At 39.3% G+C, this 14,165-nt stretch overlaps 1 protein-coding gene across 1 annotated transcript in view; it reads left to right on the forward strand.

The window, feature by feature from the left end:
• Nucleotides 1-1,267: 1,267 nt before the first annotated feature.
• ica1 (islet cell autoantigen 1) overlaps nucleotides 1,268-14,165 on the forward strand; it is a 19,379-nt gene continuing 6,481 nt past the window's right edge. The window contains exons 1-4 of the mRNA XM_055163374.1: nucleotides 1,268-1,365; nucleotides 2,799-2,946; nucleotides 7,559-7,631; nucleotides 9,983-10,106. Coding sequence (XP_055019349.1) covers nucleotides 1,268-1,365; nucleotides 2,799-2,946; nucleotides 7,559-7,631; nucleotides 9,983-10,106 — 443 coding nt within the window. The remainder of the gene's footprint in view (nucleotides 1,366-2,798; nucleotides 2,947-7,558; nucleotides 7,632-9,982; nucleotides 10,107-14,165) is intronic.

Genomic DNA, 14,165 nt, shown 5'->3' on the forward strand with positions numbered 1-14,165 from the left:
GATTTAAACAGGTTTTGGCGTTGTCTTCCTGCCGGTGGAGGCAGGATGACAGCGCCATCTGCAGTCCCACTTCCTCAGGACAGTATCCCAGGTGTGTGAGAGTAAAAAAAAGCCCCTCGTCTCGGTTTATCGTCCCTTGGGCACGTTTCCATTTTTCAGTTGCCTCTAATCCAGCGACGATGGTGAGCAGTCTAAACTGTCAGGGATGAAAACAAACCCTGAGTCTGAAAAACAACCTAATAACATAAATTATCGAAAGATCAAATACACCTAACTACTAATGTTGTAAAAAGTACTAGGAAACTGTGTACTGTATTTTTCTGACTATAAGTCACTCAGAGTAGTCACTCGGAGAAGTTGCACAAGCCAAAAAAGGCATAATGAAGAAGAAAAAAAACATATATAAGTCACATCTTACTATACAGTAAGTCGCACTTTTTGGGGGAAATGTATTTTATAAAATCAGAGACCAGGAACCGATATTTCATCTTGAAAGTCAAGTTCTAGTAATAACAATAGAAGAGAGAACAACAGACTGTTAACGTCACATATGAACAGTTCTTCAGATAAACTATAACATAAACAACAGAACAGGACAAGTTTACCAAACTCTCCATCTCACTCCAAATCACTAAATCCATTGAATTCTTCATCCTCGGTGTCACTTCTGAGCAACTCAGTGACCTCCGGAGGTAAATGGAGCGTCGCTTCCTCTTCTGTGTAGCCGTCATCAGACTCAGCATTAGTTCCATTTAGAATTATTCAGGTGTTTCTGAATCTCGACAGGATGGTTTCGGTGTCACTGAAGTCCAGGCTTTGTCCATCCATCCAGTGACTTCCAGGAAAGTTGCATCTTGCACCCTTCCAGCTGCCATGAAGCTGTGTTCTCCATCCCCACTTTCCCTGTCCCTAACAAGTTTCTTGCTCACTCCAAACTTTCTTTCTGCTGCTTGATTACTGTTTTCGGCTGAATATTTCACTACTTGCAACAGGACAGAGGCTGACACACTGGCACACAAACCTAGAGCCTCTTGCCCCTTCCGTGTGAAAATTTAAATATATAAGTTGCACTGTGGTATAAGTCGCAGGACCACCCAAACCAAGAAAAAAAGTGCCACTTATAGTCTGAAAAATACAGTATTTAAATAAAAACAGATTACACTTGAATCATGAGTGAATCTGCCTTTTTACATATAAACACCATAGACTGTATAAAGAAGTGGACTAAGTGAGTGTGATGTCACCCTTTGCGTTTGGCTCCAGTCAAATGAAGCTTATCAAGGCTGCAGTTATTGGGGACAAGTTCCATATTTGGAATTATGACCGCAACCTTGTCATCGCAACCAAAGAGCCAATCCAACCTCTGTGAAAGAAGGCGCCTGATTTGTCTGTTATTAACTTTCATATCTTGATTTACGAACAAAATAGTAACATAAAAACACCAGGATCACCACAGACTTACACTTGGACAAACTTTATTAATCCACAAGTGAGATGACTTGGACAAAGCAGCTCACACATCACGATATATTATAACAGCAAAAGAGAAATGGCAATAATCAATTCTAAATAAATATGGGCTCGGTCAAGCAGAAGTAAACAGCAAGGCCAAACATTTAAGTTAATGCATCTGATATAAAAATGTATTGAACAGATACATATGTACTTTAGTTTATGAAACTGTTGACCTTTTTTCTGTACCATTTTTGGTTCTAAAGTTCCATATGTTTTAAACAGACCATGTATGAAACATGGAACAAAAATTATTTCCCAAATTTCAAAGACCTGAAAATCATGTCAATAAATGGATGTATTTCATCATATCTTGTGTTATTCCATCTTTGAACTGTTGATGAAGGTACAGGATTTTTTTTTTTTTTATTATTTAAAATGATACAAATTTGCTTGGAAGGACTGACATATTTTATAGAAATAGTTTCCTTTCATTTTGAAGTAATATTAAAGTATTCGGAAGAAAAAAGCGACAAATTATGTAAAATCCTGCACCTTCTACTTGTTTGCACAATTTTCCCTCCGTTACTTTTCCCTCCGTTACCATGACCTTTCTTAATAAAAAATCTCATGAGTCAAAAAGAAAGAGGTTTTTCAATCTAATCTTGTACCATATGGTAGAAAACTATATGAAGCAAATATTCAAACCAGTTTGTTAAGGATATGGAAGTGAGAACCAAGAGTTATCACTGTTTGGATTTATTGCCCAAAAAGTGCTGCATATTTCATTCCCTCCTGTTACCGACATGAGTTTTTAAATTTTTTTTCAACAACTTGAAAGAATATCACAGGTTTAACTTGACCCTGTTGGAGTGTAACTCTTTCCTACATTCTGATACTTTACTTATTTCAATAGTCCCTCTAGTTTCTGAATAAGAGACATTTGAATGTCAAAAATCTGCCCCTGTTTCCCTCCGTTACCACTTGACCAGACCCATAAGTGGAGTGGGTTAATACGAACATTTTAAGATAAAAATGACGAGGCTCACTGGAGCAGATATAGAGAGAGAGATGACATTTTTATATGTAAAGTGAATTGGAGCCAGAGTCAGTGGAGCCAGAAGTGCACCCATCTTCACTTCCTATTTGTCCATTTATATATACAGTCTATGATAAATACCAAAAATACAGCATCTTCCTCCTTTTCTTATGTATGCATCCGTATAATTTAAATAAAAGAATTAGTTGAGTAATAAACATTTTGGACTACTCTGATACCACCTAAAGCTCTGGTGCGCCCCCTGCTGTGTGTGTGTGTGTGTCTGTGTGTGTGTGTGTGTGTGCAGGGCCAGCGCGGGGCCGGGTTCGGTCTCTGTGCTGAAGCGTTTCCAGCAGAGATACTGGAGGACCAAGCAGAGCCTGATCACAGTGACGGGCCAGAGGCAGGACGAGCACGTGGTGGCCTCCGACTCTGAGCTCGACGCGAAGCTGGAGGTACGAGGGGCCGGGTGCAAAACGGGAAGTTCATGTAGAACGGTTTGTGGAATCTGTGGGTCCCATCGATTGAAGTGTGTTAGTTTGGCCACTCACCCAAGTAGCTTCTAGGGAGGAGATAACTACACTCAAAATAACACGCACTAGTTGTTTACAGTAAAAAGTATCTGTTATTTGTTAAAGTGCATATGACAGATTTTAATGATTCTCAAATTTGTTTGGTGGGATAATATCTGTCATAAATATAAATGATAGTTTTATACCAACCAAGAAATTACAGGAAGTAGAGAGTTCTGTTATTAAAGTCCCATAGTGATTAGGGCCTGACCAATATGGATTTTTCTTCAGCCAATATGATACAGATAAAACAGGAGTTGGAGGCGCTGCAGTAATTAATTATATGTGTGAATACTGATCATTCACATCTCTATTCACAGATCATCTGCAGGTCCAGGTCCAGTAACCTGTGTACAGCCACTATAGTCACTTTAGTCACACTAAGCCAATGTCAGAGAAATGTTTATGTGTGGGAGCTACAGCAGCTAAACAATGAGAAAGAACCAAAAGTAGCTTCAAAACCGACACATGCAACACTCACCTCAAGTCTCCACTAATATGTGTCCTTTCATTCCTGACTCAAAAACATTGTCCGTAAATATAATATAATCTAGCATGTTGACAGCAGCTGCGGGTGTAAAGAAGCTCACGTGAGTTCCATAAGTCCGGGGGTGCATTCAGGGTCAGTACGGCGTCACAGACACAGACAAACTACTGCAGATAAATATTAATGCAGCACCACATATTATGACATTTATCTGTCTGTAAATTGGTTTAAATGGACATAATATAGAAAGTCTAAGATTTATAATGAGGTGTATGCCACGTGGACTATCAGCCAAAATCAGCACGATTTAGACCAATAGCTGATATGTCTCCAAGTGCCTATATTGACCATTAATATCGGCCAACCGATATAACGGTCAGGTCCTGATAGTGATGACATCACTCTAGGACTAATTCTATCCTAAAGTTTTGCACAATTTACACACAAGAAAGCATTTTTTATTTCAACAAAACAATGGTGTGTTCTCACACTTTATTAAGTTCTGTGTTCGTAAGAGGAGCGTCAGCCCAGAGTACATCATGGTTGCTGAAATTTCTAACCTTTTAAACCTAAAAATTGCCCAAACCCGTAAAAAGAATTCTAGATATTGTAGTAAAATCTTAAATATAATGATCTTGACTGTGTTTGAATAAAATGAATAGTCAAACCTGTCACAGGTGTTTTAAGTTCATTGATGTACCCAAAGGTGTGAACCATAGTCACCTGATTCTTACTTTGCATGATTGTTCAATGACTCTGCTCACTGAATCTATCACTTCAGTTATATATATTTAAAAACCAAAAAAAAAAACAAAAAAAAAAACTGTGAAACCATCACATTCTGTCACATGAAACTTCACAGAGACAAACCCAAGAGTAAATCAAAGTTAATTATGTAAACCAAAATGTCCACTGACCTACCCTAAGGTGTGAGCTGTAATATAAGGGTCGTTTTACCTCTTTTAAGCCTCTGTAATATGCGGCTGATAACTTCCAGTGTAGCTACCGACCTGGACCATGTGATAAAACCATGGATTCAGCAGCAGCGTCTTCACAACCTGCTAGAGATTTCCCAAGGGGACTTGACTCTAATCGCACCTTCAGACAGCTGGTTGTAACAGTTGATCTGCCAAACATAACAGGACACTACAATCACATCTTTTTTTTTTTATTTATTTTTTTTTTACGTTAGACACATTGTAAAACATGAATTAATAGGCAATTTACAAAAGGAAAAAAGAGAGAATACAGTGACATCTAGATGAAGAAAAGCCAACAGAGCCCAAAGGAAGTCTACATCCGCATGTTTCCAAACGTCTTCTGATTTTGTGATCTAAGCATGAATATTGGAAATTCCAGGTACTGAAAGTGAAGATAGTGTTTGGAGCTTAAACCACAGTAGAGCTCTCTCTGTATCACAACATGACATCACAAGGTGGAACAGAGTGTTTTCTGTGTGAGAGAAGAACTCAGGCTAAATGTGCAGGGTTTGTGTTAAACAAGTGTGAATGAAACAAAACACAACTCCAGGCCTGTTTGTGATGAGAAAATAAGAACATAGACCAGAAAAAGCATAAAATTAGACTTTTAAGCCCACTGATATTGATTTTTGCATCAGCCAATATTGCAATACCGGTACATGTCTGATATATCGGTTCATTTGCTCTCTTCTTCTATCAGTGTGAGCATTAAAGGCACACCGTGTCACTTTTCTGGTTCAGTTACTTATCTCTATGGACACGCTATTGCTTTACCTCCAATATCCTCAAAGTACGGCATTAAACTTTTCAATCTCCAACCTCCAACAAGCGGGAGACGACACCGAGCCAATTTACATGTGAGATCTGCTTTTAAACACATTTCTGAGTAATAAAAACACCCAAAATTGAATAAATGTATCTTAGACAAGTTTAACGCCATATTGTGGAACATTACAGGTAAAAGAACTGAGCAGATCGCCGTCAGCCATGCTCTCCCTCTGCTCCCTGCACACCTCAAATGGGTTTTTGATTCACACGGGGCTCGCGGGGACACATCCTTACATTACCCAACTCCATTTTCACACAACAGTAAATTTAACCTCTTAATCAATACAAGTGGACCTATACAGGCATAAACAGCAGAGCCTGGTGTGTATAAAGTATAAAACTGCAAACATGTCAAATTATACTGTGGTTTATTTACAAACTGGCACAATACTACTTCAGTTAAATTCAATAAAAACATTTTATTTAGATGAGGGGTACTTTTTGACAAATAATAACACATCTGCATCTTGTATTTTGTTGATTTTTTTTTTTTTTTTTTTTTGGCCGCCAAATTTTCATCACCTATGCCAACATATGCTACTGATTTTGATTCCCATTATTCTGTTCTGCTTTAGTTTTGACCTGTAAATGGTCAACTGCTCATTTCATTTTCACCTTGACCTAAAAACGCTCACCTGGACAAACATAAGAGCTGCAAGTTGATCTATTATTCATATTATAATTTTATTTTACAGGCCTATTTCTTTGTGCTGCACACAATTGTTATTAATATAATTGTTATTAATATTATGATTGTTAATATCAACAGACCTACCTACAGTTTGTAATTTTTCACTCTCCTTTGCCAGTGTCAATCACCAGATGTTTCGTACCTTGATATATGTCTTACCTATAATAATGCCTCAGTTTTATATAGTGCTTTTTTGGACATTCAAAGACTCTTTTCAGAGCATTATTCATTCATTCCAGACCTGGTGGTGGTAAACTACTACTGAAGCCACAGCTGCCCTGGGGCAGACTGACAGACGTTTGCCAATCTGCGCTATCAGCCCCTCCGACCACCACCATCACTCACACACACACCACTTTCATACTAGGCAATGTGGGTGAAGTGCCTTGCCTAAGGACACAACAACAGTTTTTGTGACTGGCTCCTCCCTGTGGCACCTGATTTTCCCAGTGTCTCCCATCCAAGTCCTAAATAGGCTTAGCCCTGCTGAGCTTCAGAGATCTGACAGGATCAGGCTTTGATAAGCCGATATGGCCACTTCAGACAATAGAATGTGATTTTCAGCAGTAAATAGCAGTACTTTCTTTTATATTCCTACGTGGCCTTATATCTATGTAATCCCTCTGTGGTCCTGGTAGGTTCATAGTGGTCCATGGGTGTATATTAGTCTATGTGATCCCATTACTATTCTACTATTCAGTATCTGAGTTTGAGTATCTAGTTTTGATACTAGTTTTAGTGTCCTATATTACACAAAATAAACTCTTGTGAGCTTTAAGCCATGTCAGAATACTGTGGCTGTAGTCGTGAATGTTTTAATCTAAACCTACAGAGAACCTGATATTTGCTAATTAGCCCTGGGAGAACGTTACGTCGGATGTTAGCCAACTGGCTCCACTATGTTATCTAACATATAGGTGCAATTTCCCGTTCAAAGGAGGTGTTTCTACACAATATTATACAGCAGCGTTCGGTTCCCGAATTCAAGACATTTTTTACAATAGATTTTAATGAAACCCACTTGTTGGTCGCTGTTGTAGCTCCTTGTGCTATTACTCTGTTTTTACCCTCTGCTACAAACTTGAGCTGTGCAGTCTTGATCTTGATCGATGTTTCTTCTGCTCGATGAATAATGTGTCTGTGAAGTGATGACGTATTTTTGACAGTAAAGTTCCGTCTGTGAATTCGTATTCGTACTGATGAAAGCGTAATCGTAAATTTTCATTTCGTGATTGTAATTCATGACGTCGTAATTTTTCAATTCGTATTCTGATGGATAAAATACACACAATATATTTTATGTACGACTGGACTCATTTGAGAGTTTACAAATATTTATTTTATGCGCAACTACAGCCAAATATGCACGGATTTCCCAAATACGCACGGATTTCTATTTTATGCGCACAAATATTTTTGACAGCTTTCTTACTCCATAGAGTCTAGTGAAGGAGTTTAAAAACACAGTGGAGCAATTCCCTGACCTACTGTATGTCCCCTCTGTCTCAGGTGTTCCACTCCATCCAGAGGACCTGCATGGAGCTTCTCAAGGTGATCGAGCAGTACCAGAAGAGGATCTGTGGTGAGCTCTTCTTTCATAGAGAACAGTTTTAGTTGGTTGTGGTTCTTCACTTACCTTATGTATTCAGAACATCCTCATTTTTAACCTGGATGAGTTTATGAGCACATCTAACAGCAACTAGCATGCTAACCATGTGCTTCCTGAGTATCTGACAATAAAGCACTTTATAATTAGATGCAGACATTTAATTCTTTCTTCATGTCGTATTGAAAAATCTTTGCCTCTCTCTGTAACTGCTGCTGTCAGGTTCCTCATTTTAGTCTTAAGGAATGTCCTTGTATTAACTGCTGCTTAAACTGCTGCCCCCACGACCCGGCCCCGGATAAGCCAAAAAAATGAATGGATGAGTTCTTAAATCAAGACCTGAACATATAACAGAGCAGTGCGGTGCTTTCTTTCCATAAGGTCACTCTGGCTCGCATTAGATAAGTGATACAGTTGAGGATGTTTTCAAATCAATAAATATAGTTCTCTTACAGTAAGGTTCCCTGTTCTCTACTGTTGTAGTGTTCTGTATGTATGTGTGTTGTGTGTTTATGTGTGTGTGTTGTGTGTGTGTGTGATTGTGTGTTTGTGTGTTTATTGATTGTGTGTTATGTGATGTGTGTGATTGTGTGTTTGTGTGATGTGTGTGTGATTGTGTGTGTTGTGTGTTGTGTGTATGTGTGTGTGTTATGTGTGTGTGTGTTGTGTGATTGTGTGATTGTGTGTTTGTGTGTGTGATTGTGTGTTGTGATCGTGTTGTGTGATTGTGTGTTTGTGTGATTGTGTGATTGTGTGTGTGTGATGTTGTGTGTGATTGTGTGTGTGTGTGATGTGTGTGTTTGTGTGATTGTGTGTGTTGTGTGTGTGTGTGTTTTGTGATTGTGTGTTTATTGTGTGATGTGTGTGATTTGTGTGTGATGTGTGTGTATGTGTGTGTGTGTGTGTGTGATTGTGTGATTGTGTGTTTGTGTATGTGTGTGTTTGTGTGATTGTGTGTATTGTGTGTGATTGTGTGATTGTGTGTTGTGTGATTGTGTGATTGTGTGATTGTGTGATTGTGTGTTTATGTGATCGTGTGATGTGTGTTTGTGTGTTTGTGTGATTGTGTGTTTGTGTGATTGTGTGTTGTGATTGTGATTGTGTTTGTGTGATTGTGTGTTGTGTGATTGGTGTGATGTGTGTGTGTGTATTGTGTGTTTATGTGTGTTGTGTGATGTGTGATTGTGTGTGATTGTGTGTGATTGTGTGTGTGTGATGTGTGATTGTTTGTGTGATTGTGTGTTTATGTGATTGTGTGTTTGTGTGTTTATGTGATTGTGTGTGATGTGTTTTGTTGTGTTTGTGTGTTGTGTGATGTGATTGTGTGTTTATGTGATTTGTGTTTGTGTGATTGTGTGTATGTGTGATTGTGTGTTTGTGTGATTGTGTGTTTGTGTGTGATTGTTGTGTTTGTGTGATGTGTGATGATGTGTGTTTGTGTGATTGTGTGTTTGTGTGATTGTGTGTGTGTGATTGTGTGTTTGTGTGTTTGTGTGTATTGTGTGTTTGTGTGTTTGTGTGTGTGTGTGATTGTGTGTGTTTGTGTGATTGTTTGTGTGATTGTGTGTTTGTGTGATTGTGTGTGATGTGTGATTGTTGTTTGTGTGATGTGTGTTGTGTGTTGTTGTTGATGTGTGTGATTGTGTGTGTTTGTGTGTTTGTGTGATTGTGTGTTTGTGTGTATGTGTGATTGTGTGTTTGTGTGATTGTGTTTGTGTGATTGTGTGTGATTGTTGTGTGATTGTGATTGTGTGTGTGTGTTGATGTGTGTGATTGTGTGTGTATGTGTGATTGTGTGATTGTTGTGTGATTGTGTGTGTGTGATTGTGTGATTGTGTGATTGTGTGATTGTGTGTGTGTGTGATGTGTGTGTTGTGTGATTGTGTGTTGTGTGTTTGTGTGATTGTGTGTTTGTGTGATTGTGTGATGTGTGTGTGTTTGTGTGATTGTGTGATTGTGATGTGTGATTGTGTGTTGTGTGATTGTGTGTTTATGTGATTGTGTGTTTGTGTGATTGTGTGTTTGTGTGATTGTGTGTTTGTGTGATTGTGTGTGTGTGTGTGTGTGTTGTGTGATTGTGTGTTTGTGTGATTGTGTGTTTGTGTGATTGTGTGTTTGTGTGATTGTGTGTTTTTGTGTGTGTGATTGTGTGTTTTGTGTTTGTGTGATTGTGTGTTTGTGTGATTGTGTGTTTGTGTGATTGTGTGTATGTGTGATTGTGTGTGTGTTGTGTGTTTGTGTGTATGTGTGATTGTGTGTTTGTGTGATTGTGTGTATGTGTGATTGTGTGTTTATGTGATTGTGTGTTTGTGTGTGCGTCCCGGCAGTGCTGTCCCAGGAGGAGGCGGAGCTGGGCCGGTTCCTGCGCTCTCAGGCCTCTCAGGACAAGAGCAGAGCGGGGAAGATCATGCAGGCCACAGGAAAAGCTCTGTGCTTCTCCTCACAGCAGAGGTAACCAGCATGAAAACAGTGCACCTACTGCTTTCAGCTTTGCAGTAGCAGTAGAAGTAGTAGCAGTTGTAGTAGTAGCAGTAGTTTGAACATGGCACCAGATCCTGTTTCTGTCCAGACTGGCCCTGTGTGCACCCGTGGTCATCTGGTAGTAGTAATATTAGTAGTAGTAGTAGTAGTAGTTGTAGTAGTAGCAGTAGTAGCAGAGTAGTACTTGTAATTATAGTAGTAGCAGTAGTAGAAGCAGTAGCAGTAACAGTAGTAGTGGTAATAGTTTGTTTCTCTCCAGAATGGCCCTGTGCGTGCCCCTGGTCATCTGGAGTAGAGTAGTAGTAGTAGTAGTAGAAGTGGTAGTAAGTAGTATAGTAGCAGTAGTAGTAGTCAGGTAGTAGTATAGTACTGTAATAGTTAGTAGTAGTGTAGTAGTATAGTAGTACAGTAGTAGTAGTAGTAGTAGTAGAAGTGCTCTAGTTAAGGTAGTAGTAGTAGTAGCAGTAGTAGTAGTAGTAGTAGTAGTGTCCGTGCTCTGCGTGCTCTAGTAGTAGTAGTAGTCGTAGCAGTAGTAGTAGTATAGTAGTAATAGTTTGTTTGTGTCCAGGTTGGCTCTGCGTGCTCCTCTGGTCCTCTGGTAGTAGTAGTAGTAGTAGTAGTAGTAGTAGTAGTAGTAGTAATAGTAGTAATAGTTTGTATGTGTCCAGGTTGGCTCTACGTGCTTTTCTGGTAGTAGTAGTAGTAGTAGTAGTAGTAGTAGTTAGTTTTGTATGTTTCCAGACTGGCTCTGCGTGCTCCTCTGATAGTAGTAGTAGTAGTAGTAGTAGTAATAGTAGTAGTAGTAATAGTTAGTACTTGTGTCCAGGTTGGCTCTGTGCTCCTCTGGTAGTAAGTTAGTAGTAGTATTAGTAGTAATAGTAGTAATAGTTAGTACTTGTGTCCAGGTTGGCTCTGCGTGCTCCTTGTAGTATAGTAGTAGTATTAGTAGTAGTAGTAGTAATAGTTAGTACTTGTGTCCAGGTTGGCTCTGCGTGCTCCCTGGTTAGTAGTAGTAGTAGTAGTAGTAGTAGTAGTCAGTAGTAGTAGTAGTAGTATAGTAGTAATAGTTAGTACTTGTGTCCAGGTTGGCTCTGCGTGCTCCTCTGGTAGTAAGTAGTAGTAGTAGTATAGTAGTAGTTCCAGTAGTATTAGTAGTAGTAAGTAGTGTTAGACTTGTGTCCGTTGGCTCTGCGTGCTCCTCTGGTAGTACAGTAGTTAGTAGTATTAGTAGTAGTAGTAGTAATAGTTAGTAATTATGTCCACTAGTAGTAGTAGTAGTGTATTAGTAGTAGTAGTAGTAATAGTTAGTACTTGTGTCCAGGTTGGCTCTGCTGCTCCCCTGGTAGTATTAGTAGTAGTAGTAGTAGTATTAGTAGTAGTAGTAGTAATAGTTAGTACTTGTGTCCAGGTTGGCTCTCGTGCTCCTCCTCGTGAGTTTTCTTCAAAGTAGTATAGTAAGTAGTAGTAGGTTAGTACTTGTGTCCAGGTTGGCTCTGCGTGCTCCTCTGGTAGTAGTAGTAGTAGTAGTAGTATTAAGTAGTAGAGTAGTAATAGTTAGTACTTGTGTCCAGTTGGCTCTGTGCTCCCTCTGGTAGTAGTAATAGTAGTAGTAGTAGTAGTATTGGTAGTAGTAGAGTAGTAGTAGTAATAGTACTTGTGTCCAGGTTGGCTCTGCGTGCTCCTCTGGTAGTAGTAGCATAGTAGTAGTATTGGTAGTAGTAGTAGTAATAGTTAGTACTTGTGTCCAGGTTGGCTCTGCTGTCCTCTGGTAGTAGCAGTAAGTAGTAGTAGTAGTAGTAGAGTAGTAAATAGTTAGCAGTAGTAAGTAGTTGTAGAAATAGTAGTATACAGTAAATAGCAGTAGTAGTAGTATTAGAGTAGTAGTAGTAATAGTTAGTACTTATGTCAGGTTGGCTCTCTGTAGTAGTAGTAGTAGTAGTAGTATAGTAGTAGTAGAGTAGTACTTGTGTCCAGGTGGCTCTGCGTGCTCTCTGTAGTAATAGCAGTAGTAGTAGTAGTAGTAGTAAGTAAAATTAGTATAGGCTAGTAGTAGTAGTAGTAGTAGTAGTAGTAGTAGTAGTAATCTTAAGTTAAGGTAGTCTCTGTTAGTCAGTAGTAGTAAGTAGTAGTAATAGTTTGTTTGTGTCCAGTTGGCTCTCATGGTAGTAGTAGTATTAGTAGTAGTAGTAATAGTTTTTGTCTGTTGCTGTCCTCTGGTAGTAGTAGTAGTAAGTAGTAGTAGTAAGTAGTAATAGTAGTAATAGTTTGTAAGTTCTAGTATAGTAGTAGTAATAGTAGTAGTAGTAGTAGTAGTAGTATTGTAGTCCAGTGTAGTAGTATAGTAGTAGTAGTAGTTATAGTAGTAATAGTTAATAGTATAGTATAGTATAGTAGTAGTAGTAGTAGTAGTAGTAGTAGTGTATGTTTCCAGACTGTGCTCCTCTGTAGTATAGTAGTAGTAGTAGTAGTAGTAGTAGTAATAGTTTAGTATTGTGCGTGCTGTCGTGTATGTGGTGTAGTAGTAGTAGTAGTAGTATAGTATAGTAGTAGAATAGTTAGTACTTTGTGTCCAGGTTGGCTCTGCGTGCTCCTTGGTTAGTAGTAGTCAGTAGTAATATATAATAGTAGTTAGTAGTGAAGTAATAGTTAGTACTTGTGTCCAGGTGGCTCTGCGTGCTCCTCTGGGCAGTTAGTAGTAGGTAGTAGTATAGTAATAGTCACTGTTGGGCAAGTTACTTTAAAACTATAATGCGTTATTTATTACTTATTACTGTCATTTCAAAGTAATTCGTTACATTACAATATTACTGCATTTAAATGTAAGGCATTACATTACTATTGCATTACTTAAGTTACTCTCACCAAAATAACTGCGAAAAAGCTGAACTTTTGAGCCGTATATGGACTGAAACCAGGACTAAACAAGGTCTAAACCAGGACTATAACAGGACTAACCTTCAGACTGATTCCAGGACTGAAGAGGAGGACTAAACCAGAACTGAACTAGGACTAAAACAGGACTCACTGTCAGGATGGGCTCGAAGGTGACCGCAGGAGAAAGGAGCGGCTTTGCTCCGCACCTCATGGAGGTAAGAGCGGCTGTCGCCCGATCGCTCTTTATGGACACCCTGCTGCGCGGGCTCACGGTCCTGATTTCAGCAACTATTTGCGGGTACAAGACCCGGTGCAAAACTCTGCTACAGCGCGTAACTTCTACCTTCCTTCAACGTGTCCAGAAGTCCAACTTTTTGTGCGATGGTTTGCATCGTCCTCTGTCTTTTGGGTGTGAGCGCAGGAGACTTTGTCGGTGCAGAACCTTTCGTCGACGTTGTGGATTTTTGTCGGAGAGAAAAACTTGCAGACATACAGCACTTCAGAAGCACACTGCTAGAGATTGAACATTTATTTAAATTTGGCAGCTGAACATTTCTGTACTGTACTGTTCAGGAGACAGGAGTCCCTCAGCCAATCAGGACACAGCGGGAGGAACGCAATACGTGTTCATACACTAAAAACAAAAGCCATGCAAAAATTGCACAAAAAATAATTCTAAAAATCAGCGAAACAGCGAGACCGCGAAAAGTGAATCGCGTTAGAGCGAGGGACGACTGTAAGCCAGGTCTAAACCAGGTCTAAACCAGAAGTGACCCAGGTCTAAACCAGGTCTAAACAGCGTAGAGTTCTGGGTCGGTCCTTTCGCCCGCGGTTAACTGAAGGTCTATCCGGCCGCGTCTCCGGCGTTTCACCGCTGCTGATTTCACGGTGATTTTAGCGAATTTCTATGAAGAAAAACCCACCACTTCAATCCAGGTTAAAAAAGCATTGTAACGCGCGTTACTCATATTTGTACCGAGTAAAATATTACAATTTTTTCCCCCTGTAATGCCCTACATTACTGCGTTACAGCAAAAATCAACGCATTACTGTAATACATTATTTTATAATACATTACTCCCAACACTGGTAATAGTTAGTACTTATGTCCAGGTTGGCTCTGCCTGCTCCTCTAGTAAGTATTAGTATTAGTAG

The sequence above is a fragment of the Boleophthalmus pectinirostris genome, unplaced genomic scaffold, assembly GCF_026225935.1.
Source record: "Boleophthalmus pectinirostris isolate CB_2022bp ecotype Guang Dong unplaced genomic scaffold, ASM2622593v1 HiC_scaffold_6, whole genome shotgun sequence".
In the NCBI taxonomy this organism is placed as follows: Eukaryota; Metazoa; Chordata; class Actinopteri; order Gobiiformes; family Gobiidae; genus Boleophthalmus; species Boleophthalmus pectinirostris.